The sequence below is a fragment of the Lonchura striata genome, chromosome 1A, assembly GCF_050655825.1.
Source record: "Lonchura striata isolate lonStrDom1 chromosome 1A, ASM5065582v1, whole genome shotgun sequence".
NCBI classification, from domain to species: domain Eukaryota; kingdom Metazoa; phylum Chordata; class Aves; order Passeriformes; family Estrildidae; genus Lonchura; species Lonchura striata.
This window is the reverse complement of record NC_140741.1, coordinates 37,812,787-37,840,176: the sequence shown is the minus strand read 5'-3', so window position 1 is coordinate 37,840,176 and position 27,390 is coordinate 37,812,787. Positions and strand designations below refer to the sequence as shown.

The window sequence follows — 27,390 nt, the reverse complement described above, 5'->3', positions numbered from 1 at the left end:
AGATCAAAAGAAAAGGCTATTGTGTAAACTGCACATGGCCATTAGCAGAAATATTCTCATCATTGAATCAGGCTGGCTTCAGCTACAGGGGGAAGTCAGCATTGGGCTCATATTGTACTAAATTAGAGCTCTTTCTTTGAGGGTTGGGTGCAGCTAGCAGGAGAATAAGCATACTGACTACCTTTAATGATACTACCTCCAGATAAAAGGTTAGTTTTATTTGTTTTGTCTTTAAATGATTTTGGAAGGGATACCAGATCTGTAGGATACAGAAGACACAGATTTTTTCAAATTTTCATGTCCTCTTACATTTTTTTTTCTCTAATAGTGATTAGGAGTCCTATCAAACATGTTCATTAGGAAATGCCCAACTAAAGTAGATTTGTAGTGTTTCTATGGAAATATAGCTATTAACAGCAATGAGATTTAGATCATTAAAAATTAAGCTATTATATGACCATTACTGAAGTAAAATGGGTAAAAAAAGTCAGGATAATCTAACAATGGCTTCATTCATCAAAAATATATCCCCAAAGACTTCCACATATTTTTAACAAAGAAATATAATGTTCTTTTTTGTTTCATTCACAAATCTGTTGGAACATATCATAAAGAATCCTCAGCTCCTCACTTATGCATCTCACTTTTGCACAGTCATTTGCACTGATATTTTTAGGTCTTTGTACAACCAAATACTGAATTTTCCTGTGCAATCTCCTTGTAGCTTGTAGCTCTTCAAAGCTGACTTCAGATACAGGCAGAAAAAATTAGTTACAAAATTCTACCTATCAGGGAACCTGTTTTAAAGCTGGTTGTAATGTGTTAGCATTTTGAGAACATATTATCATGCCAAGTATTTAAAAACAAAAGAAAAAAATATTCATGTATAGCTTTTTATATTTAGAAAATCAGATCAGCTCTTCAAGAGCACTCAGTTCATCTTGTATCTTCTTTGAAATACCAAATCTTACTATATTTAGACAATTTGCTTTCCTGATCTAAATTTCAGTACTAGCAGCCATCCATGAGATTAAAAGCAGTGGTAATACAGTATCTCTGTCTTTGACAACAGCACCCTGAAATGTCCAGGTATGCATAATTTTGGTGAAAGTAATGAACATTTGAATCACATTTCTTCTATATTAATTTAGGGGTTTTTTTAATTGTTATGAAACATTTTGTGGGGGGAGCAGGGGAGTACGTGTTGAAAATTTAGTGATCTTGTAATCTAAACTGAGTTGAAGCTCCAAGCCTGCACTGTGTAAGCCCATAGGTGCAGCAGCCAGCTATTGAACCTGAGAGAAATTTATTTGAAAATGTTTCTCATATACCCCCATTATACTTGCTTATATTTGATCAGCAGCCAACCACTTGAGTCTGTCTTTTTTTTCTTTCGTCCTTCCTGTAATCTTTCCATCTCCTTTCGCTTTTCTTCTACTCATCACTTTTTACCTTTCTGCATTCCTTTTGTCTCCAACTCTACTTTTATCTCCATCTATTTTTATCTCTTTACCTCATGGCTATAGCACAGCATTGCTGCAAAATTCAACAGAATTAACAGGTATGTTTTTCCTTCTGTAGGTGATGGCTACCAAATTCAGGGGTTCTGATGTATTTAGGGATTTATCACAATCAATAGTTCCTAACTTTACAAGTGATTCTCCCAAAGCTTACAGCATTACCCATCAGAATTGCTAATTACCCAACTCAGAACATAGCCCACATTTTACTTATTTAAAAAAAGCTTTCTAAAGAACCAGTAATAATCAGAATGCAAAAGCAGGTATGTTTTATCCAAGCAATGAATATTCACCTGCAGTTTTCTGCTTTTAGTTTGATAAAATAGTATTATTCACTTGAACTGCTTTGGAAAACACAAATACTGGAAAGTAAATATGGCCTCCTTCACCAAATGTTTATTTTTTTTCAGCCAAAATCTGGAACTAAAATAAAATCAATCTGGATGGTCCAAATTCAGAAGATGCATGTGTTCTTCTAAGGAGGATAATTAGGGCCACGAGGTGAATTCCAGATCTCTCCTGAAAAGTACTGCAGCTCATTCACATACTGAGCATGTTTTGGCTGCCTCAGAAATGTCAAATCTGTATTTGGCCATGAATAGATTGGAGTTAGTAGTTTAGTAAATATTGTGGAGTTTCTGTTACAAAACAGGCCAGGAATAATTTTTCTAAGACAGCTGACATGCATGAGACAGAAAAGAAAAATGGTTTTACTTCCTTCCTAAGCTGGAGCCTGACAACAAAGTTTTTTTTTCCTTCTTTCTTTTTTTTTTTTTTTTTTTTTTCTGCTGAGAAGTTGCAGCTGTTTCAGTCTTTCTTATTGTGCTTGTTTTCAGACTGTGACTGGGAACACAGACTGTAACTACAGCTGTTGGGTGCAAAGTGAATCAGGTATTTCACAGTGGTTATTTGATTAGAAAACAGCACCCAGTCACACTGCTATAGCTGAGGGAATCAGATTTTCAGCTGGTGTAAAACAGCCTTATTCTGCTCAAACCAAGCTACTCTGAGAATACAGAGTATTCACAACTCTTTTCACAACTGGAAAATATACTTATATTACCAGCCAATATTTTGGGAAATTATAGTTTGTGGGAAAAAAAAAAATGACACTCCATGATATATTGAGATAAAATATCTTCTTTTTTCTGCTTGGTTTCAAGGCATTTTGAGTTTTTTCTACCTAAAATTGGCATTATTTCAGAGAGTGTTTTTAGAGTGATGATGAAATGAGTTCTTCAGGAAGGGAAAATCTTTGTGGTAGCTCTGGGAAGTGTGGGATATGGGAACGTCTACCAAGGTTTATTCTTAAAAGCTCACATTTGGTTTGGCCATAACAATGAATGAGAGATCAATTCCCTTGATATAGCAGAGGCTGGATTTCAGCCTGAGAGTATGTTTGGAAGCAGAATAGTGCACATGCCCCCACACTTGAAGCTGGCCTCAGCAACGTAGCACCCCAGCAAAAGCTCCACAACTGCTGGTTGGTGACCTTCTTGCGGATGACAGGACTGGAGAAGTTTTTGCTGTATGTTTTTCAGCTACAATGGACAACCACTCTCTATAGATGCAGTTTTGGCTGCAGGGCCACCTAATCCTTCTGACTATGCCAGTGAAACTCAGTGCACAGCAAAGCAGCAGCAGTGTCAAATGAGGGACCCCCCCACAGGCCCTCTCATCTTCTTGGTTCAGTGGGGCATCCATTCATCCTGTTGCTTCTGGGAGGTGAGGAAAGGGTCTTCCCAAGGGCATACATAAACTCTGAGGTGCCATCAGCCACATGCTGGCTGGAGTCCTGTCCCATCTGGCTGAACATGAGCCAGCTCCAGCTGAAAAGCCAAGCATTAGCAAAACATGGTAATGCACTGTCATGTCTGAACTTGGATTCTGGACAGAAAATGGCTTTGGGCACAAAAGCCAAAGTGTGATGGTACAGATAGGCTTTGCTGAAGTACTGCACACCAGGCAACAGGCCACTCATCCTCCCAGGGGGTTCTCTGCACTTGTTAGACATGCAACAGTACACATTAATGTAAGCCTTATTCGAGAGAACCATTTTATCCCAGTATTTTTAACCAGACTTTTTGCTAAGAAAGGTTATATGGGGTTATAATGAAGGTTCAAGGAGCAGAATTCTGGCAGGGGCTAAGATGGATAAGGGAAAGGAATGAGGCAAGTAAAAGCACACAGTCATACTTTTCTCAGTACCCTCCAGATTTTGGCACTTAGTGACCCAGAGATACTCTGAGCTGGAAATTGCGCCCGTATTTGTCACTGAAGAGTCATTTATGGACTCCTTTCTCCTCAATTTTCTTTCTGTTTTTTAAATTTATTTTTGTTTTCTCCTCTGTGGTATGCTGTGACAATGACTTTCATAATTTCATTCTGTTTTGAATGATAAAGAGCTTTTTGGGTCTTCCTTTACCTGCTACATTATCATTTATTTTGCTGCCTTTGATTCTGTCTGATGAGGAAATGGGGCACTCAAAAATCAGTGGTTTGGGAAATTCTCACACACTAAGCACAAATCTGTTGTCTTTCACATCCAAGTAGACAGAACTCTTGATAAACACATTCATTTCCCAGGAATACTTATGATTAAAAACAAACACCACAACCAAACTTTAACACACTTCTTATTTCCCCAAAAAGAGAGAACTTAGCGTGTGTTGTAGCTGCTTTCATAGACTACATGCCAGGGAACATAATGTGTGCTATAGAAATCAGTGAAAAAAACCCATCACATCTGCTTTTTATTTGTAACTGCATTCAAGGATTGGGAAAATTTGTCCCAGAATTCAGCAAGAGAGCCAAGTCTTCAACATTGCTCTCCTCTTGCAAACAGCAAAGCAGCAAGACCTCACCACTCCAGGAATCAAGACTCAGGGCCATGGTGCCTCTCAGCAAAATGAGTTGACACAGAGCAATGAGCAATGAAATTCAGAGCTTTGCATCTTTGACTGTGCTCAGTCAAATCCGGTTTATACTGTAGTGTACTAGAAGCCACATGCACCTTTGAATTTATCAAACTCCTCTCAATCCAGTTCCTGTCTCTCTAGACAAATGCCATTGTTATAAAACTCACCTGTGCAAGTAGCAAGCCATATTGCACTTGAAGCAAGAGCAAGAAGGTCAAGAAATATATGAACATGGACTTTAAACCCTGTGGAGCCTGGAGGAGGAAAGAGTGATGGGATGGCCACGGAGTCATTGCAAAGGCTGTCTGCAGTGCCCACTGTTGTCCTATCTCAGTGGCCCAGCAATTCATCTGGCTTTTCAATACTGGCAGTCTGACCTATTTAAGGCTAAATGCAAACGGCACACAAGCATTTGTAGGAATGTCAGTAGCTGCAATCCTTCCATCTTTAATTTTAATCCAACAGAAAACTGTGTCAGACTCTTGATAAGTAGCATTTTCATATGGGTAGCTCAACTTTTGACATTTATGATAGCAAGTTTTTCTGTGGTAAAGAATGTATCTTGATTCTCCCAGGGAAAAAAAGGTATCAAACAATGCATAATGCAAAATCCATGTAGCCAAATTAAAATTAACACCTGGTACTGAATAACTGGTTTGAGAGCACATATGTTTTAATATTCAGTTTGAGTAGAAAAGCTTACACTCTTCAGAAGAGATCCATTATACTCTTCATGGATTAGAATGATATACAGCATTTAGAGAGCTACATATGTGCCCTTTGCAAGGCTAGCCTGCATATCCCAGGGCATTTGAGGCATTGCACAATATAGTTAACCCTGAGCCTATCTCTGCTGGATAATGGCATACACCTGCCAGACATGTAGGGAAAAAATAACAACATGATACTTAGATTGGATTCCTTTTAGAAGGCCTCTCATGTTTGCAGAAGATATTTCAACATGTAGACAGTAACATTTGTAATTCAATCCTGCTGACTAGCAGAACTGAGCATCAAAATGATTTTTAAAATAAGCTGTTGCATGCTGGTTTTCAACTCAAGTTTTTACAGTCTTAATTTGCCATATTACACACAGACAAATCTAGACTCAAGTATTCATATTTAACATTAATACTAGCTGAAGGCAATTAAATAATATTTAAATTAATAATTTTAGTGTTCATGGACCTAAGTGATCACTCACTTCCAATATAAAGAATACATTAATATATTAATTAATTAATTAATTAACTGTTGGCTGCTATCTTCATGGAAGTATTTCATGGAAGTACTCTGAGCTATGCTGCAAGAAATTTGTTTTTTCTAAATAGAGAGAAATAAATATTGTGTTTGTAGTAGTTACTTATATTGAACATGATACTCAAAAGATATCAGAAGAGCCACACAGGGTCTTCTGTGTGAAGGGTCCATCTAGTTCAGTGCTCTGTCTCTGCTGGTATTGACAAGTGAATGCCTAGAGACCCAGACACACATAGCTACCTTCTGCTTCAAGTCTCCAACTATTTCCTTTTCTGGGAATTTCCTGAGCTATTGATTTTTGTCTGTTTAGCTCTTTTCATGTACCTGTGGAGTTTCCCTTTGAATATGCATTTCTCCTGCATTCTCATCCTTTGGCAGGGAGTACCATAGGTCATCGCATATTGCTAGGATGTCATATTATTTTGTTTGCCTTGAACCCAAGTACTCTTTTTGTCTTTTGGTGATGTTTAGAATTTTTATTATAATTAAATAATGGAAAAATGGAATTATGTAAGACTGAAAACACCTCTAGTGCAATTGAGTCCAACTATTAACCTAACACTGCCAAATCCACAACTAAACAATGCCCTGAAGTGTCACTTCTTCATGTCTTTTTGAGTCACCAGAGACTCAACCTCTTCTCTGGGCATCCTGTTCCACTGCTTGAGAGCCCTTTTAGTGAAGAAATGTTCTCTAAAATATAATCTAAACCTCCCTTGGTACAACTTGAGGCCATTTCTTCTTTTTCTATCACTTGTTACTTGGGAGAAGAGACCAACCCCAAGCTGGCTACAACCCCCATTTGGGTAGTAGTAGAAGAATGTATATGGTTGGTCTCTACCCACTCATGATTTTCTATTCCTTTTTCATTGAGATTGCACACATACCATACTCAGTCATTGTTCATTACAGCCTTTTGATCATCTCTGTTACTTTTCTCCAAGCTTTTCCCCTTTTTAACATGCTCTTTTTTGCCAGAAGGCAAGTAGAAGTGCACAGAGATTTTAAGTTTCAGGCAAACCATGAATTTATATGATATCAGGGTGTTTTCTGGTTTGTTCTCTAATCCTTTTCTAATAATTTCTAAATTTTTATTAGGTTGGTTTTGGCTGCTGCTAAGCAGTTAGACAACTATCTAGCATATACTGCTTTAAATTAATTTTCTTTGTTGTAGTTCAGCTGCCATTTTATTGCCTTGACATGCTGTCTTGTAAAAGCCTTCTGCCATCCTTCATAGTCTGTCCTTATCCTAACTACCTTGAATACCTTTGGATCATCACAAAACTTTATAACTGGACTGCTCAACCACTTTCCTAACTCATTTATGGATGTATTGAACAGTATGGACCTCAGCTCGGACAGCTTGTGGAACACCTCTGGTGACTTCTTACTAATGCAGTCACTGACCACTACAAATGTCTGTTTGCTCTCCTTTGGTTAATTATCTGTGCTAGACCTTCCTCACTTCTAATTGCTTGAGTGGAGGCATGGAAATACGTTTTCATTTTGCTTATACTCTGGAGAAATGCATGATTAATAAATTAATTCTGAAATTACAAAAAAAATCCAATACCCACTCTCCTCCCGCAAAAAAAAGACCCTGAAAAGCCCCAGGATTTTATAGTCTTTGCAGAGGGAATTTCTCCTGTAGTACTGAACCATTTTCATGGTAGTGGTCCCTGTATGTTGGTGTGTCCATGACAGATGAAATTTATGCTGCACACATACCGGCTCAGTTCCAAGCTATAAAAATCAGAGCTTTATGAGAACGACACTGGAGTCCTAAGTAGCCTCTTCCTTCTGCTGTAGAAGATGTCTTCAAATTGCTTTTTTTTTCAGGATTATGTTGGATAAGGGTAAGATAGAATTTCAAGGACTGGACTGATGTGTGCAAAAATCACACAGTTGTATGGACCAAAAAGAACATTTTTGCATCTAGTATCTGTTATACCAGCACTGTAGGCTGGTAGATTAGTTCTAAGCAAAATCCAAACTTTTATTCCATGAGCTAGGAAGTGTAATCCGAGCTCCCTGTATGTCATAAGGTCAAACTCTAGTCACTTGGGCTTTGAGCAGGTGATTTGACTATCAACCGCAGTAAAATAAAGGTCAGTCAGTGTTTAAAGTAACAAGTAATTTTTCCAAGATTGTGGAGATGGAATCCAAATTTTCATGTATTTCTCTGAGGTTGGAATGCAAATGTGTTTAAAGAGTTAACACTGTGGCTCAATCAGAAAGAATGCTTGGCAATAAGAGGAAGCCTGGATTAATGATGGAAAAGAATTCTTAGCATTTTATAGCAGTGGGTATTCGAGATGAGACACGGCTAATGATCAACTAAAAAGGTATTTGCAGCTGTGGTGCTACCTCTCCCCATAATGCCAACATTAATCAAGCTTTTTCATGCAGCTTTCCAGTCCATTCTATTTTTCATTGTCCTGAATAGAAAAACAGAGCTCATGCCTTATTACACTGAGTCAGAGACCATACTTCTGTGTCACCAGAAACGATCATACTTTATTGATTTCTAAAATCTGTATTTTCTGTACTGTGAAATAAATCCATAGCAAAGCCTGTAACAAAGCCAGTTTCATTTTTAAACGAAAAAAAAAAAAAGCCTCTTGCAACCCCAAACTATAAATACCTCTGGTTATCAGCATGAATTAACTGCTCATATATTTTATTTAAGTCTTGAATTACATCAAAACAGCAGCTATAATTACAGCATCTCTAAGTCTAGTTTTGGAGTCAGCCATCTTGTTGAAAGCCCTTGGCAGTGTGAAAAGCCAGTGAAATTGTGTAAGTCAATGTCCTGGCTGTTCTGATTCTGCCTTCGGAGTCAGAAGAAAAGATTCATTATAGTAAAAAATGAAACATTTGACATACAAGTTATTTCCAGAATGGCTTCAATCTTTTTAAATAATGAACCTCATTGAATCCTAACTGCTCAGCAAACGTTGATTATCTAAATTCCTTAAGTAAACTACACATGATACAGCTTTTGAAACATGAACATGAGCTTCCCTCATGTAAACAATCCTCTGCCTTTGTTGCCTGATGCTATCACTTTTGGGTGCACATCCTTCTGGATTGCAGGCCCAAGCCTATAAAATCTTGCTATCAAATATCCACCTCGATCTGCAGATGCTTTATGCCTCTGCTTAACAGCCATGACTCATCCCGTTAAAGTCAACAAAGTTACAGTAGTAAAGTTAGGCGTGTGTTTGCAGGAATGGGCCCAGATTCTCAGAAGAATTTAGGTAACTCAAGATGCAGAGAGATGAGTAGTGAGGGAATTTCATACTAGTGTGACTAATCTCCCTAAGATCTCCTAAAATTTAGGGGGGTGGGGGGGAAGGTTTTAGCAAAGGGGCTTCAGGATGACTATATTAGGCTCCTGTTTTGGAGCATCTCCTAAAGGAGCCTCCACCATTCCCTGTAATTTAAGAAGTGCTTTGAATGCTCAGTCCTGGACACCCCATTCACACAGAAATCAGCAGGAGCCAGAGCTCAGGGTGCCTAGCCAAACCTTGCCAGGAGCCTGTCAGAGCAATAGCCTCTGGGCAGCTCTGGGTATTGAGCTCTGGGTACTTGTGGCTCTGAGCGGTGCCACAGCGGTGACCTGCAGTGCCTGACATAGCTTTGCAATCTAACTGCCCCACGTGCAGCAAGACCAGAGGCTGTTGACACAGGGTGAAGTTTGCTTTTCAAACTGAAGGACCAAAGTGAAAATAGAAGGAAATGTTTTTGACTTCTGAAGACCTGGAGTTTTAAGATTTTTTTTTAAATAGACATTGTAGATAAAATACTTCATTCTTAAATGTATAGGACTGACTAAATGACCTATCTTCATTTTTATGACGTATAAATACCTGAAATTGAAGGGCTAGGAAACATGCAGTGACTCCTGCATATTTTAATAAATATGGTGCATTTTAAGGATCCTCCGACAGCCATGATTTTTCTGTATTAAATAAAGAATATTTTATAGCACTTTAATCAGATTATGATGGAACATTATGCAAAATATTATGCAATGTAATGCAAAGTAATTAGTGCAAGCAGAGAACATGAGATAGCTGAGCAGCATGCATTTGGGTTACATACTACCTGCTGATTTTCCAAATTTCTTTCTTTTTTAGATAGTGGTTTCCCGTTCAGAATCCACAACTCCACATGTCAGCTTTCAGCTAGACTCCCACCCCATCTCTCCCCAGGTTGTTGCCAAGGATTCATTAGCAGATGATGGCTATACCCTGGTAGTGACTGGGAAAAAGGTGAGTGGTTCATAATCTAATCCTCCTGTGCCCTGTGTAAACCTGCCTTGAGAGCAGCAGCTATCGGTAAGAGCAGCTGTTCACACTGCTGCTTCTGCACTGCATCCCCATGGCCTTGCCATTCCCTCAGAACACTGGCGGTGCAATTTTCCTCCAAGATATATTTTTCCCCCTGCTAAACAAACTGGCAGACTGATATTGAGAAATGTTTAAATAATGTAAGAGCTGGTGATATAAACCAACAAAAGCCAGGAAATGCAAATTTTAAATCTGAAAACCTGTCCCTAATTCAAGTGCTTGCAAAGACAAAGTACACAATGGCTTAAGAAAAGAATGGTGCTCAGTTTCCTGGCTATTCTTGGTTTGTGCCATAGCATTGTAACTTTTTAAGGATGATTGTTTGTGCAAGATTTACATGCATGTCTTTAAAACTGTAAGTCAGTAAGGTTTGAAAACTACTTTAGCATGTAGTCTACAAAGAGTTAATAAAAGATGAAGAGCTATCATAAATATGCTGTTGTCATAAGTAGATATGCATTGAAGAATAGGTTTAAAACATCAGCAGATAATATTACGGATAATCCTAAACCATAATCGTAAGCAATAATTTGACCCCTTGAGTTCTATAAGGACTTAGAGAAATACATCAACCATAAAGATTGTTATTAATCATTTACTAGAAATGTATGAGTTATTTATAAGAGCGATCTTCAGAAAATGTACAAAATAAATTTAAAGAAGGTCCTGAAGTATAAAGGAATATGAGGCATATATACAGTAATGTGATTATATATTGATTTTAATATTTTGACCAAAAATATTACATGTTTAGAGTGACTGTTTCATAACTATCCTGATAGTTTAAGTAATATATATTTTAACTTGTATTTTAGGTAAAGTATGGAGTTTTTGATGATAGGTGTTCAGAAACAAGTACATGGGCAGTCACATGCTGGAAGTGTGCCACAGATATTAATATAGCTTTACCAAAGCTGAAATAGCCATTATGCCTATTTTTACAAATGTATAAACTAAGGCATACTGAGATACACTGTATAAACTAAGGCACACTGAGATACAGAACTGGGAGGAGCACACTGCTGTTTTCTTTCTCCATCAGCAAAAAATGCTATCTTGCTGTAAACACCAGATGCTGGTAGTAACTGTATATAACATTAAGATGCCTTTAGGGTTTCTCCCAAGCGAATTTAAAATCATGTCAGTTAAATTACTTATAAGATCCTATAATTACTGAGCTAAAGAGAAGTCGAACTGTGGCTTGCACATCTGAAATCTGAGTAGCACCAGCATGCTATGCATAAATAGAGATTCTCCTTGCCACTTAGTGCATGTATTAAAAGGATGTATGCATCATGTCTCTCCATCAACAGATAACAAAAATCCCTCTGAAGGGGCCAGGCTGCCATCACTTCAGGTCCTGCAGCCAGTGCCTGCTGGCACCAGCCTTCATGCAGTGTGGCTGGTGCAGCCAGCAGTGCCTCAGGTCTTCTGAGTGCCCCAGCAACACCTGGACCCAGGACACCTGCTTGCCTAGGGTTTATGAGGTAAAGTGGTGAATTTCTCATGTTTATCTCTTTAGGGAAGAACAGTCTGCACTCTGTAAACATTTTCTATTCATGTAATCGTGAAAAATTGTCAGCTTTCCTCAACTTCCCCTCAGCCTTAATGTCCATGAATCCTCTGACTAAATGCACATGGTCTCCCTGAGTACTGAGGGCTGCGATGCTCATGGATGGACAGATTTGTCTGATCATCCTTACCAGCCTTGGGAGATCCTTGGCCCTACAAAGCACTTCTGATGGGTCTGAGCCAGCCTGGCAGGGGTCTGACAGGAAAGCCAGTCACAGAAAGGAGCATCCCTCCTCTTAGGCTTCTCTCAGAGACAAAAGCAGAGGAAAACACTTCCTGCCCAGAGCCACCACAGCCTGATCCAGCACAGGAGGTCTCTGGCTCCCACTCTTCATCCATCCCCATGCTGGCTCCAATGGGGGGAAAGCCTGGTGCTTCTTTGTGAGAAAAATCCCTTCTTTCCCCTACCCAAGCTCCTGGAGAAGTTGTTTTTACACAATATCCTTCCCTGGCTCCTTGTTCCTGTCGGTCCTCTTGGCTCCAATGAGGAGCATGCCTGTAGCTGCACCCCTGGGACAGGGGCAGCCAGAAACCACTGCCAGCCAGAGCTCATCAACTTGTGTGAGAACACCAAGGCAGGGATGAGCAGAAAGCTGCACTGGCACAGTCCAGTTTCAATTCAGCTATGGTTAATGCAGGATTTGTACTGTACATAGGACCAAATCTTCCCATGTGAAGTGTGACATGACTGTGAAGGCAGAGGTTTGTAGGGCAGTTGATGGACTAGAAATCAAAGGGAAGGACAAGCATAAAACTTTCTGCTAGCATTTACTAACACATTCACTTGTGTTAGTGCATTTAAACTACATTGTGTAGTTAAAAATACATTTTCCTTTATTAGAATACAACTTATAAACAGACATGAAAGTTTGATATGCCAAACTCTTAGAAAGGGAGAAAAAAAGTGGGTTTTAAATAAGTAATGTATTTCTTTCATCCAGGCATATGATTTCATGTACAACAATATTTTCAAGTTTTAATGTTTTTGACAAAAGTCCTATTAATCTAGAAAGAAGTATAAAAACACATGTTTACAGGGTTGGTTTTTTCCATGTTCACCTTTCAGACACAAAATTCATGATTATCACAGTCAAAATTCAGTGAAAAAACAATGAAGAATTATAGGAATCAAACCCAAAATTGATGAAAAATGGAAGGGGGAGGGGCAGTTTGCCTGCTTTCTATGGCCATTTACGAAGGGCAAAAGAGACGCACAAAACTTGCTAATGCAGAATGTGAACAGTTTACTTTTCCTTTATACAAAAATACATTTATTTCTAAATGGTTATATTAGATAGTGAAATAATCCTTTCCAGCCTTAGTCTATATGAGACTAAATCACCAATTGAAGGGTATGCAGTGAGAATTAACTCTTATATATTTTTCTGTACCTCTGCAGGCCCAAGGTGCTCACCTATCCCGCACAGTTTTTTTCATCTTTTCTAGAGCTCAATCACTTTTAATGTTTTTTAATTTGCAAAATTTCCTGCAGAGGCTGTATATTTCCATAGCTCAAAAAATATTTCTCAGGCTCTGAACTGCTTAGTTTCTGATTTTCAGAGGGGCTGAACTCATGCAGCCCTCTTTAATTTCAGTTTTGAATGTGTTCACTCACCAGTTTTAAGAACCAAGAGCCTGGAGCCCATGCACAGGCACTTAGACCAAGAGGTGTGTCCCCCACAACCACAGTCCCTGTGAAGTGCTGGGAGGGGAGCACACCTTGGACATGGGGCTGGATAGGTGCACCCCTTTCCCTGCGTGGCTCAGCCCAGCCTGCTCAGCACAAGCCCAGTCTGCCCCTGTAATGAATATGGATCTGTGACACTGATGGATCTTAAAGTGAATCTCGAATTACTACATGCCAGTATTGGCAGAAGTTGCTTCCAGAAGGTTTGTAAGGAAAAAAATGCAGCTGGGTACTTAAATCCTTTGGATTGCTAGCTGTTAAGACAAATTTCATGCTCTACTGGACCGTGACATTTAACATGATTACTGAAAAAAATATAAAACAGATTATTCATCATCTTCTGACCTGTCTTCAAACTCACATGCATAAAATGTAAGAAACAAGCTAGTTTTGTTCCTAACAAACAGAGGATGACCTGCTTTTCATAGTATCTGAAATCCAGTCCAAACCTCTCCCTAATATTTTGCAGCTTTCAGAGGGACATATTGCTTGAGATATGTCATATGATCACTTTAACCTGAGAGAAACAGATTGCTCCCTGAGGGTCTGGTCCAGTGGATATCAGCTAAGTGTTCAATGATGTTTTCCCAGGTTATTACACAGATTGGTGTACAATGAGAAAAAACCTTTTTTTTTTCCTCTCAGGAGGGATGGCAGAGAAGAAGGCCAGTGTTTTCCCATGGAGTTCTGTAGATCCTTTGTGTGTTTTAAGCACTTTCCCTTGGAGCTGTGGGTTGGAAAGGTGCAGTCTGCCCAGACATAGACAGCATAGTAGGGCAGACACTGGGACACATCCCCTCCACAGCCCAGCTCCCTGTCTGCTTCCATCCACTGCCAACAATGAGGAGTTTCATCAGCCTGAATGAGCAGTTCTAGAGAGAAGCCAGGAGGGAGCCCCCTCGGAGATCACTTGGTGCTGGAACAAATTGCAGGCATCTGCGCGTGGCGTTCAGGTCACGCTAAAAGGTGAAGGGTGTAGAAAAAAAAATAAATTGCTCTCCCTTCTAATTCTTTGTTGTGGTTAAAAATCTGACATGGCTTGTTGTTGTTTTTAAAGTGAGTCATTTTAGCTGGCTTTTGTATCAGACGTATCAAGAACATCAGGTCTTCTGCTGCCTGTTTAGGTTGGAGGCTTTGCTGGAAATTTCACATGTGGTTGTACATGTTCTTTTTTTTTGAATTAAAATGAATTGCCTAATGAAACTTAAATAAATAGGTATTTTCTTCCAAAAATGTATTAAGTATATAAGTGGATATTAGCTATCAACATAAATAAAAATAAAACACAATGCTTTAAAGTTTTCCAAAAACAAATAGTTAACTTTCTCTCTTAACCAAAAGTTCAGAGAGCAGCAGAATGACAGGCCTTGCAGTGGACTTGCTCTATGTTATCAGTGGAGATAACATAATATTTTTTTGAATCCTGCATTTCATAGCATTTATAACTGGTTTGATTGTTTTCTGTTAATACCAGTGCAATATAAGTCCACAGAAGAGACCTACATATACCTCAGTTCAAAGACCAGGAGGTTCACTGTCCATTCTTGCCAACACTCCCAAGAAAAAGTCTGGAAAACCGCATTTGATTTTCAGACATTTCATCATACAGAAAAATGGAACAAAAATAAATCTTGAATAAAAATGGGAGAATTTGGCAGAACTTAAAAACAAATTGTAAGATTTTGTTTATTTCTTTTTTGCTATCTACTTAGAGGTGTTGCCTCCTAAATGTGTTGACAGAATGTACTAAATACTTGCTACCCCTCAATTAAGGAACATGGGTTGCCACCACAAGTCTCTTTTACCATGTAAGATCACTAAAAATGTGTTTGATACCTTCAGTTTTTATTCTTATGGCTTTTTGAAGCCCTTATTTTGCTAACTTGTGGATTACATTTCAAACTCTTCAAATGCCACACGTCAATGTATTGTACAAAACATCAGGACATCCTGTACTCCTACAGAGCAACTTCATTTTCTGCTAGGGTTTTGTTATTTCAAAAATAGATAATGTGCTGAGATATTGACCAGAGTGGAAAACTAGGATCTGAAGTCAAATCCTGATTTTGAAGAAGAAAACTCCAAAGAAACAAGGAAAAGTTACACTTGGGAACAGCAGAGATTTTGTGGGCACAGAATGGCTCTGAGCTCATAGCTGCAGTTTTGCGTCAGGGGGCTGTGTGAGTATCACTCCTTTTTTACAGATTTGTACAAAAGTGCTGTTCCTGCATAGGTTCCCTCTTTGCTCATTGAGAGCTGATTCAAAGCTCTTCAAAACAGAAAAGGTTCCTCCTGGCTTCAGTGCATTTTAAGTCAGACTCTTTGTCTGGTTTCTAATGAGGGCAGTAAATGTCCCCATATATAATATATGGTATAATTCTTTTGAAGTATTCTTCAGCTGCCTTTCTAATCTACAATAGTTCATTTGTGAGAGTCTTGAAGTATAGCTACAACAGAGTTGAAAAGAAATGTGCTGTCTTACTGGATTTCCAGATGAAATAATAGCCAAGTATCACTCAAACACTTTCCTTTCAGCTTGAAAATTAAGCTGGGTCCTTTGAAGGACACAGCTGTATTGCATTTTAGGGGCAAAATTATTATCACTAAAGCATTAAGTTTAAGATACTTAGGCACTATAATCACAAGTATAAATTCAGTCTCTCATTCCTTTCATTCTTTTTTGTTTGTCTAGTGGTACTGGTATGTTTGCAAAATTGTGCAGTATTGTTGGAAGTCCTCATAATTCCTGAACTAATATCTTTTCTATTTGGTGGCTTTGGTTTTTTTTTTTTTTACTGACAGTACTAACTGGTACTTTTACTGAGTTTTGTAGGACTTCTATAGTGTTCCTGCATTTTTCCCACCATTGTTATATTTTACAGGGCAATTTACAATACACACACACACACTCTCACACACACAAAAAAAATTATTTCCTTTGTAGATTGTCTCAGTGTTTCTGAGGACCAGTTTATTTTTAACTTGGAATTAGAGGTGACCAAATGTAAAATGTTTAAGGAAAGAATAGCAGAAGTCGTGTTAACTTTATCACAGTCAACGCAATATTGGATTATGGTGTCTTTGAAGATACTTCACTCTGAACCCAACTTTCATCAAGCTGACAAAAAACGGTCATTTGGGGGCTCTTTTGTGTTCAGCATTCAGCTTCTAACAAAATAAGTATATTGTATGTTTAACACGCCAGAAATAAGATGTGAAAGACAAGAACTGCAGGATTTAAAGACTATTACAATGCACAGCTTGTTCAGTGCCCCTAAACACTATCTTTCAAAGCTTTCTAGTATAGGTTTTGTTATTTATTGCTACTGTCATAGGAAGCTCATAATGTGACAAATGAAAGGTGAAGAACAATTAAGATGAATGCTAGGACATAGTCTACCAAAAGAAATGCTTTTCTAAAACTATTCCTTTGCCCATTCTTTATCACCAAGTGAAGTTCAAGAAAACCTGATTCAACTAACACAGTATTTTTTTTAACAGATTCTCCCAAGCAGCGCTCCCATAGAAGGCGGGACAAAATTGACACTGTGTGGATGGGACTTTGGATTCAGCAAAAATAACAGATTTGAATTAAAAAGTACAGTAGTCCACATTGGAGGACAAATTTGTCCTCTGGAAGTGAAATCTAGCAACAAAAATAGGTAAGAAACCTAAAATATTAATTTGCATTTATACAGATGTTTTTTATGTGGTATGGATTTTTTTGCATATACAAATATTCAGCCTATAAGTATCATCTCTGATTCTGAAATTTCAAATTTGAAAAAATCCAATGGTTTAATCAACTCACCAAGAAAAATAATGCTCAAAATGGAGATGAAATAAATCTAGTTTATGCCAATAGCTCCTGCAGCAATTTTTCTAATCTGTCTGTGAATTGCTGTTCAACATCTGTGGAAGCTGGCAAGAATGAATCTATTCAAAGGTTTGAAAAGGGGGCAGTTCCTTTGGCCAGGATCCTGCTGTGCTAAGTCATGTCACCTCTGTCTTCCTGATCTGTAAAGCTGCTGGAGAGAAGTGTGAGAAGATGCAGGTATTTCGTCATCCAGAAGCTTATGACCCTCAACTGCACCTCTCCTCCTCCTCAGAAATAAGTATCTGAGACAGAGGGATAATAATGGGTTAAGTTTAAGACAGAGGTTACTGTGATTGTTATCTTGCAGAAATACAAGTTCAGTGAATATCCTCTCTCTACTACCAAAGAAATGCACAAATTGTGGCACAGCTTTGCTGTTCACATACACAGCAGTGCAGATACTCCAGCAAGTGCTCCAGAAGTGTTGAGCACTCTCATAACTGCTATTCTGAACTGTCTCAGTGGAAACAAGATGATTTAAGGAGACTAGATTATATATGAGACTATGTGAATGTAATATAATATATTGACACATGGTGCTGCAGAAGTTCAAGTTTAATTTTTGGTAATATTTAATTTTTTACAACAAACTTGTGTATATTACGCTTTTTTTCTAATGCAATTGTTGTCCAAAATTTGATATTAAAGGAAAAATTTTATAAATCCATTAGCCATTGAATAGAGGTATTTGTTTTTTCTGTCATGTTTCTTTTTTCTGAAAAGTATATGATATACTAAAATTATTTTCTGTGGCCAAGTATTATAAAGTCCACAGCATTTGTATTTATTATTAAGGAAGAGGGCTACAGTTCTTTTAGCTATTATTTCTGAAATGTCCTTAATATGCATAGATTGGTGATCTGTTTAGTATGGGTTCCCCATTATTATGAATTTAAAGTGGTGCTATTTTAATATGAAAAAATCAATCAGAAAAAAAAATGTAATCCCATTTTTTCCTTGTTTTCTAAAGGCTGGAATGCACAGTTCCTGCTGCAAAAAGTCCAAGTTTTAATATATCCAGTAGTGTTTCTGTTGGACATGGCAAAACACTATTCAATACATTTTCATACGTGGTAAGCACTAGATTAAACTTTTATAGTCAGAATTAGCTTCAATATTAACTGTTAGGGACTCCTCATGAGTCCAATCCAGCATGGTAAATTCATGTTGGCTTTATTGTTACTTCATGGAAATGCTAACAAATGTTTTAAGTCCTCCTTTTACATTTTGAAAATAATGTTATAATCCACTGGTTTTATTTTTACGTCCCTTCAGAATCCTGTAATAACAAGTATATCTCCCAGCTATGGCCCCAAATCTGGAGGAACATTGCTGACTGTAGCTGGAAAATACCTAGACAGTGGGAAATCCATGAGAATTTTTGTTGGGGAGCAGCCATGCACTTTGAAAAGGTAATGTACTAACTAAAACACAAGGCCTTCAATACTGAAATGTCTTGATCAAAAGCCTTGGAGATAAAAAACCAAACTCAAACATTTTCTTTCCTCTCTTTGTGTCACTTATTGGGGAATTTATACAATAAGCAGTAAGTACTGTGAGTTTAGGATACTTGAAAGATTTCTAGAAGAGACTACAGTCCTCTGAAGTCTTGTTTATTCTGTAATGTCTTCATTAACCTCATTAAAAGCTTGCATAGAGAAGTGTCAAATCAGCTTCTAATGGACAAGAAAGTGCTTATTTCCCATCATTTTTGTCACCCTGATTCCCACACAGTCAGCCCTCTCTCTTGTATTAGCAAGAGCTGCTGTTCATGCAGCAGCTGCCGGTGAACAGGCAGTGGGCACCAGTTACCATTTCTTACTGCCTGGTTGGGTGGAAACCTGACCAGGGTGACAATGTCTGTCCCATGCAGAGGAGCACTATTTCTGCACTGCTATCAGAGAACAGCCTACAAAACAGAGGCAGCATCAGTTTGGCAGCATCATATTTTGCTGGTATTTAGAAAATTGTTCTGGAGGTTTAAGCCAGAATTTCTTGTGGCTCTGTACTGGATCCAGTAGGAGCTCAGTCACAAATCTTTGATGTGTTCTGTGTGGAAATGCCTTCAACCACAGCTGTATATAAATGTTAAATACCAAGCACAGATTCTCCATGTGGCAGATGAGTTCTGAATTGGGTAGCCATTCTACTATGGCACAAATCCTACTTGGTTCTGTGCTTAGGAACAGCAGGGCGATTCTAAAATTGTCACCTTTGTGGACAAGGCAGAATCTGACCCACTGTGTTCCAGAAACAGGTCATCCAGCAATTCCTCTGAAATTTGAGCATCATTCTGGAAGGTCATAGTGGTAAAACTTCACACTTGTGGAGCCCTTAGGGAAACAGTAGCCTATTAGTTAATTAATGACTCAGAGTCAGGAGAGATTAAATTTATTCTTTACTGCTAAATGATTTATTGTATGTTCTTGATCAAATCAGCCAAGTCTGACTAAATCTAGAAAAAGGATTTAGATATTCAAGTCTGATCACTAAAAAGATCTTCATATTTTCTGTTCCTTAATAGTTAGGGTTGCATTTCTTGGTGTCTTCATCTCAACTGGTCAACTAATGGAGAAATATATAAACCTTTTGGGAATTATTAATTTGAAACATCTACTATGGGGTGGGACAGCAGCCAGCTCAGATACAGATGTTGGTCAGGTATACCTCTAGGTATTGAGGAATAGCTGAGACATCCAGTAAGCCTCTCCAGCCCCCCTCTTTCTCACTAGCCAAGTTTCCTGGAGATTTCTCTGCAGGTCTTAACCAATTTCTCAAGGCAGGTGTTTCTCTAGCTAAACAGGCAGCTTTCCCCAGTTCTGTGAGCAGCTAGAGGAAGGTTTTGTTTTTTTCTTTAAGAGATGTTAAAAAGCTTCCAGATACAGATGAATGAATCACTACCCCTTATGGTGAACCCCACCTTTCTGGAAAGTTTCAGAAGTTGTAGCAAATGTCCCTTTTATCTAATTTGGAGACTATCTCTTACATTCTATGAGAACGACCTCACTTGAATGGCCTATGGATGTGTTTGGGCCCAAATCACTAAAACCAGCTGGTAGAGTTGCATATACTTCTCCAGTCAGTTGCCACTCTTGCCTCTTTTGTGCCCTGCTCCCTCTGGCCACATTTCATGTGCTTCAAACTTCAGGATCCCCCTGTGCACCCACTGAGATCAGTGTAGGAGGAAGAAGACTTCCATGGCCAAGCATGATAGCAAGGGAAACATGAATATCCCAGAGACTCTGCTAATGTGCTGAATTCAGCCAGCTCTTCTTGAATTTTCTCCTTTTTCTTTCTCCTTGCCCTCTGCCTGCCCCTTAGCATCTGGTACAACCCACACGAGCACTCTTACTTGAGGCTTTTAACATAGAGCAAGTCCTGTGGATTTGAAAGACCCATTATCCTTTGGTTATAGCAGATCAAATCATTCTCCTTAATCCTGGAGTGTGCTCTTATTTTCCAGGCTGGAAGCTGCCTTTGCAGGGTTCGGGGGCTCATGGGGTTGTCACCAGTACCAAGGCAACACACCTTCCATCAGGCAAGGTGCAAGTCAACTGAATTAAGATTAATCTTGAGTTTAAGCCATGCTGTTGCAATTTCTACTGTATGTCATGCTTACTTGTTGCAATTTGATTATCCAGCAGGAAAATCAATGACATTTTTTTACAAACAGATCTTTAGGCAATGTTGGGGTTCAGTAAAGACAGTGTTTTAAGCCACATGCATGTTTTATAATGGTGACAAGCAATCTGTTTTCAGTCCTCCCAGCATATCGGCAAGCACTGTGGAGTGCTACACTCCAGCACAGCAAATTCCCCAGGAATTTCGTGTGAGAATGGAAATCGATGAAGCTATTCGAGACACAAGCAGCCATTTCACATACAGGGAAGATCCAGTTGTTTTAAAAATTCATCCAGCCAAATCTTTTCTTAGGTGAGTAAAATTTTCTCATAGAAATAAAAAAAGCAATGTGAACAAAGAACAGCTATACTGCTCAGCAATCTATCAAAAGAAATTGCATTTTTATCTCTATCTTCCATGCCAATTGTTTCTATTATGGTGCAGCTGCAGAGGGCAAATCATTTCCTTTCAGAGGTGAAGGAGAAGGGGGAAGGGTGTCTCTTTTCTCTTTGGGATTTCACTCCCAGCTGCTGCTGAGCCTACCTGCAATGTCCTGCTGAGACACCCACTGCACAGCTAAGTGTGTCTCCTGTGCTGTGTCTGGACATTACACTGATTGCTGAGGAAAGTCATCTAATGTGACAAGTCAGCCAACTCAGGAGAGCAAATGGATTTTAAAATAGTCTAAATCCAGAGCTATATAAACATTATGAATATATATGTATGGTAGTATGTGTGTTTTTTCAAGTGACATATTTATGGTCTCAGTAGCTCTAATCCAAGCCATCTGCCTTTGCCAAAAAAATGTCAGCAGTAGAACAGACACCTTTTTCAGCACCATTGGACACAGGTGAAGTAAGTTAGCAAATGCAAAGTACAAAAAGAGTGTCCTCTTTTAAAAATTACACATTTGTTTTATACCCTGGCTCATCACAGTTTTAGAAATTATTTTTCTTTTCTTTTCTTTTTTTAATTAATTGTTATAGTAAATGTAAAATCTGTTTCCCAGAAAAATTATCTCACTGCTTAAAGCTATGTATTTGTATTTATCCAATATATATCCCTAATTCTGGTTGTATGTTATTATTTACTCTAAAATATAATTTGTAATTAACATTACATTATCACAGCAGTTATTTATCCTACTTACCTTCTCTTTTCTTTTCCTTCCTTTTATTTTTTTTCTTCTACTGTTAAATTTTCCTAGTGGTGGAAGTACAATCACAGCTCAGGGAATCAACTTGAACTCAGTGTGCTTTCCTCAGATGGTGATTACTGTACCTAAACTAGGAATGAACTTCTCTGTGGTGAGTCTTAAAGAAGACAGTCTTTTATCTTTTCATCTTGATGTGGTGAATGGTTGTGAATTTTCAGCCAAAATACGTTGACTTTTGCCTTGAAACTTAGGGCTTCTCCTGATACTTTGGTGCTTTCTGCACAGTCTGTTTTCACAGTACAGGAAAAATTCAAAACAAATTTGAAATTAAGGTGAGGGTAAAGCAACCATTTCCAATAAACCTTTTCCAAAGAAATAAGGCTAGTACAGTATCTGATAAGAAGATTTATATATTTCTATTTAACAATGCAAATTCAGTGACTAAACACATAGCAGTGCAATATAGATATGTCATATTACATGACAAGTTCAGGCACCACTGTGATATTCAAGTGGTGACTATGGATATATATCAAAGGAAGAGGAAGAGCAAATATATAAAATCATAAGTAGGTATTATTTTTAAGAATTTCTGATTGTCGAAATCTCTGTTGGGGAAATCTGTCCTAACTTTGTTAATTCAGCAACTAAGTTTTAAGATGGGTTTGGGCTCTTGCAATTGGGTACCTCTGCTGAAACAACAGATGTCAGTCAGAGATGTAAGTGTCCTTTTTTTTTTTTTTTTTTTTTCTTCCTGAGTTGACACTACACAGTGTCCAAATCTAAACACAGATATGACCATGTGATCTCCTTTAATTCTTAATGGGCAAAGATGGCATTTGTCATCTTATTTTACTGAAGCTGCCTTCTGTGAGCTTTTGTCTACACATTTGTGTTGTACCTCCAACATTTTCTTATTCTGTAAGGTTTGTTTTGTCTAACTGAAGCTAAATTGACCTACACTCTTTATGACATGCTACTTACTGTTCATATTCTTAGCTTATTTCTAATGATCATCATACACTGTTTCCTGAATTGAATTCTAACTATAAGACTTAGGTTTGCTCAATGCATTTTAAATGGTATGTCTGCAAATTTGCAGTCTTTCATAGCTTCAAGGTCATCATATTCTTCATGATCCTAATTTGTATAATATTATGAGTGTCAGGACCTGAATTTCTGCAGCATGTAGTCGTGGCTTGTAATTCAATTGGTTCAGATTTTAATCTAAAAATCAGTTCCTTTCCAATGAAACACAGTGTTAAGTGTTATCAAAAAGTCACTTTACCCATCAGTCAGAAAATAAAATCTTTCAGTGACATGTACCAAACTCAAAATTTATTAGATTTTTAGTAATGTGAGCATAATTATTTCTAAGCAAAAAGGATTTTGAAGGAAAAGATTGTTGCTGAAATCAACTCTTGAGATTTTGCTTTGCGTAAAGATAATTTATTTGCTTTTTCTATTCCCCTGTGGGAATATGCAATATTACTTCTCTTCCGGCCCTGATACTGCATACCTTGTCAGATATTTAGGACTTCTTAGAATCTGAACAGATTTGAAAGATCTAGAGTTTTAAAGAAAATCCACTGTCAAAAGTGACTGGCAAATCCAGGCAACAAACACCATAGAATTTACTCTTTCTCCCAAATATTGGGGAGCAAGCTTGCCTTTGAGCAGTGTTTTGCTTTCATCCTGCCTCTAATCTGCTGTTGAAAAAAGACATGGACTCAGTCAGTCAGAATTATCTCCTTTATTCTTTTTCTTTTCATACCGTGCAGTGTGTTAGATATTTGCCAACAAACAAATCTGCCACTGATGATCTGTAAAAAATTGTGCCCGTGCATGAGCAACTGTACACAAGTTCATTCTCCCTGCACAAAAGCTGGAATGTAACCCCAAATGGATTATAATCCAGAGTGTTTTACACTTTGACATTGCCCAAGCAATTTATTTTTGCTCTATTGAAATTAAAGGCTTCTAGCACTCAGTTGCCTTCTCTGCCTCTGTGGCATCCATTTGTTCTGCCACTATTCTCTACCTCAAGCATACTTCTAAAGGAAGAGTATTAATTCTCAGGTAGAAAGGGAAGATTTATAAATGTCAAAACAAGATTGTATATGTAACTGAGGAAATTTCTGGTGGTGGATGCCTATGGCTGTAGTCTTACCCATCCTGAACTGGAAGTTCTGGGCTCTCTGCATGGGAGATATACCAAAAACCCCCAACATTTCATCTGTTCATTATTAAAATAAACAACAATGAGGAACTATTTCCAGCAGAGATCTAGACCAACTATCCCATTTATAAAGGAGAAGACAGGTTGTTTTACTGAACAGACCAAAGAACTGCTCAAGAAGTGCTATAGCTGAGGTTATATACCTTTTTGCTTCCTTAGTTTGGGAGAGGATAGCTAAATGAATCATTTTTTAAAATTGTTATTTAATCCCTTTTTCTTCTCAGTTTTCTCTCACTAGCCTCCTCCAAGAAGCTGCTTTTGTCAGCATTCAGAAACTCTGGCTCTTGGGAAAACCAAAGCCAGCGCTGAAACACATCCCAAAGCATCAAAGGAAAGTACAGCTGGGAGGGACCACAACAGTGAAGCATGGCCCACTTCCTGCGCCAGGAGCAAATGTAGCAGACCACTGCCTAACAGATACTTGTTTAGGCTGCTATTAAAGCTCCTTGTGAAAGAAATTTCACAATCTTGCTTAAACAAGCTTTAGAGAGAGCTGCTCTACCTGCTTGCCTAGTGGTTTAGAAAGATTTTTTTGTAATAATTAACCCAAATCCTGTGGCTAATTACCTATCTTCTTGTTTAACCCTCTGTGGATAGAAGCAACAGATTATCAGTCTCTCCTGCTAATTTTATATATTTGCATTAAATTATGATTCAGCCTTTCTCTTTTCCCATTAAAACAACCAAACCCCACTCCAAATTCTCCTGATAAATATTGCTTCCTAGAGCTCTTCTCATTCTTTCCCCCACTTCTCAGACCCTTTTCCATTTGCCTAAAAATAGCAGTGCCCAATTCAAAATGGGTCTTACCTTTTCCTGTCAGCTCTCCGTCCTCATGTTTAATTGTGGCCTGGAGTCCTCATGGAGTCACAATGTAGGTGGAGGGTCATTTCTGTAAACAGCAGGAGCTGTTGAGCATGCTCTGCATCCCAAAGTCTCAAGGAGCAGAGCCAGCAGACCCTGGGGCATCTGCTTTTCTCTGCCTCTTTCCATCCCAGTGGTAAGAGGTGAGTGATACAACTGATACAAAAGTTTTTCTGGAAGAACTTCCTATAAGAAGTGCAGTTTCATGGAGACTGAAAAGTTTTGGGTGCAATAAGCCAGCCCCCTGTAGAAGAAACATTTGAGTTTTTCAGCTTTCATGTTTGTAGTTTAGTATCTCTGAAAATTTTTCTTCTATAGAGCAAAAAATGCCTTGTTTCCATTTTACAGTATTCTTTTCACATGTATTTAGATTTCCTTGAAATTGTTCAGTACTCTGTTCACACTTGTTGTGTTTATATTACATTTTATATTAATACTACTTTCAAAATAATATATTTTTCCTTCTTTGAATTTATTTCAATGGGTGAAAAAAATATATTGAGCCCTATGTTTCAATAATTGCAATGTGCTTCTTTTTAATTTCTATTTCATGATTTCTTTTGATCATTTTTTCTGACTAGGGAAAAAAGTAGGAATTTAGGCAGTGCTGTATAAATTCCCAAGAACTCTAAAGAATGCATAATACAGAAATCTTCTCACTTCTGTTCACGTATCTAGTCTTTGGAATGTTCTTCAGCATTTTGTAATTTCTCCCTGTCAGGTGCCATTTCCTGCTGTTTTACAGGAAAATTTTAAGAGGCTGTAAAGTTTGTTCCATAGTTACAAGTCTGTAAGCAATCCATACTCATATTCATCAAGATGCCTAGAATTCAGCAATGAGTGTCCACCTTAGATGTATGAAATAATGATGAAACAAATTCCCTGTAAAGTGTGGGTAGTGACTGTGTGATTACTGTCCCTATCCGAAGACACCTAGGCTTGGATCCTCTATCTCTGTTGACTTCATGGCACAAAGCTGCCACAGAAGCCTAGTGAAGTGAAGGGGAAAATTCATCTTTCTTTCTGTGCCAAATCTGTAGCTCATGCACATCTCCTGCCAAGGGTACAGCAGGGTATGTCAGGGGAAAGCCACTGTGTGAAATCACCAGGGTTCCAGTGTTACAAGGTACATTGACCATCCAAGCCCAGGGAAGAATTTGGACTTCCAGTCAGTATTGATCATGTTGTGCAAAGGGCTTGCTCTCAGACCCGAGAGCAAGAGACATTTTACTCTACCTTCTGGTGTGATGATCTGATAGACTAGAAGTATGATCTCTCATGCCTTGATCCAAGAGAAAACTAAAATAAAAAGGCTACCAATCCATCAGGATCACTCCTTGTACCACCCAAAATGGCAGCAAAAGGCAGTGAGTTTGCTGGAAAACCCTCAGGATATGCTGCTTGAGTGTCACTGCTTTACACAAAAAATTCTTCTGAATGGGCTTCTCTTCATGTTGGACCTGTATTTTCTTCTCTTTCTATTGAGAAATCATCCTTTGGCAAGGATGGTTGGAGAGTCTCCAGGTCTGTCTTTAAACTCATTCATCTTTCATTCTCCACTGGAACTCCAAAAGTTTACTTTTTATGAAAGAACAAATTGGCCCTTTTCTCCTTTCTGATAGCTGCAGATCCTGTAATACACATCCAACTGCCCCTTTCTAATCTGGGTCAGCTGCTGGGAGACCTCTGGAACTCAGAGATCCTCCCTCATATTTTTCCTGTTGTTCTATCAGATGAAAAAGAATTGAATTGGGCACTGAAGTTCAGGTTCTGTAGGTCAGGTTTAAATTAATTGCCTCAAGGGTCATATTTTGCAAATGGAACAAGAATACATACCTTAAGTGATGAGTCATATGCATTGTGCAATGGATTATTATTCCCTTTGGGATATAGCATTTACTTATGCTTGTGAATTGTTCCATAATTTTTATATTTTTTCTTCCTCTTTGTCTTCAGATGTAGATTATTGTCACAAGAAAAATGTAGGCTTAGCTTTTAAAGTGAATGTACTTTAAAGTTTAATTAAATAAAAGTTAAAGGTGCTGGGTGATAGGCAGTATTTTAATTGAGAAGGCAATAGATTGAATTAGGGGGGTTTTCTTGGAGATCCTCAATCCAATATTTCTTGAAAACTAAACCGTCATATTCTTCAATTGCTAAAACCAATTTCAAGGTAAAAATGTCATGTCAAATCGTGTACCAATAAGGGCATTGCAAATAAGATTTTTCTTGACCTTACCAATCAGTCACATTGCATCCCCTCCAAAGAGTATTATTAGATTTTTATCATTTTCTGAAAGCTTCTGCTTCAGAGACCAGTC

At 38.1% G+C, this 27,390-nt stretch overlaps 1 protein-coding gene and 1 long non-coding RNA gene across 20 annotated transcripts in view; one reads left to right on the top strand and one right to left on the bottom strand.

The window, feature by feature from the left end:
* LOC146763449 (uncharacterized) overlaps nucleotides 1-27,390 on the bottom strand; it is a 159,588-nt gene that overhangs the window by 85,207 nt on the left and 46,991 nt on the right. For 5 of the 12 annotated variants that reach the window (XR_014951781.1, XR_014951782.1, XR_014951788.1 and 2 more), the window contains exon 3: nucleotides 21,961-27,390. This exon is cut by the window's right edge and continues 27,427 nt beyond it. The exons of 1 other annotated variant lie outside the window; for it this stretch is intronic. This is a non-coding gene — a long non-coding RNA (uncharacterized LOC146763449). The remainder of the gene's footprint in view (nucleotides 1-21,960) is intronic. 6 more of the 12 variants (XR_014951787.1, XR_014951792.1, XR_014951783.1 and 3 more) reach the window with 6 other exon arrangements.
* Nucleotides 1-27,390, top strand: part of MET (MET proto-oncogene, receptor tyrosine kinase) — a 104,220-nt gene that overhangs the window by 49,931 nt on the left and 26,899 nt on the right. For all 8 annotated transcript variants that reach the window (XM_085568309.1, XM_085568308.1, XM_021542605.3 and 5 more), the window contains 7 exons: nucleotides 9,841-9,975; nucleotides 11,367-11,540; nucleotides 16,814-16,974; nucleotides 18,160-18,262; nucleotides 18,465-18,601; nucleotides 20,949-21,122; nucleotides 22,018-22,117. In XM_085568309.1, the coding sequence (XP_085424435.1) occupies nucleotides 9,841-9,975; nucleotides 11,367-11,540; nucleotides 16,814-16,974; nucleotides 18,160-18,262; nucleotides 18,465-18,601; nucleotides 20,949-21,122; nucleotides 22,018-22,117 (984 nt within the window). The remainder of the gene's footprint in view (nucleotides 1-9,840; nucleotides 9,976-11,366; nucleotides 11,541-16,813; nucleotides 16,975-18,159; nucleotides 18,263-18,464; nucleotides 18,602-20,948; nucleotides 21,123-22,017; nucleotides 22,118-27,390) is intronic.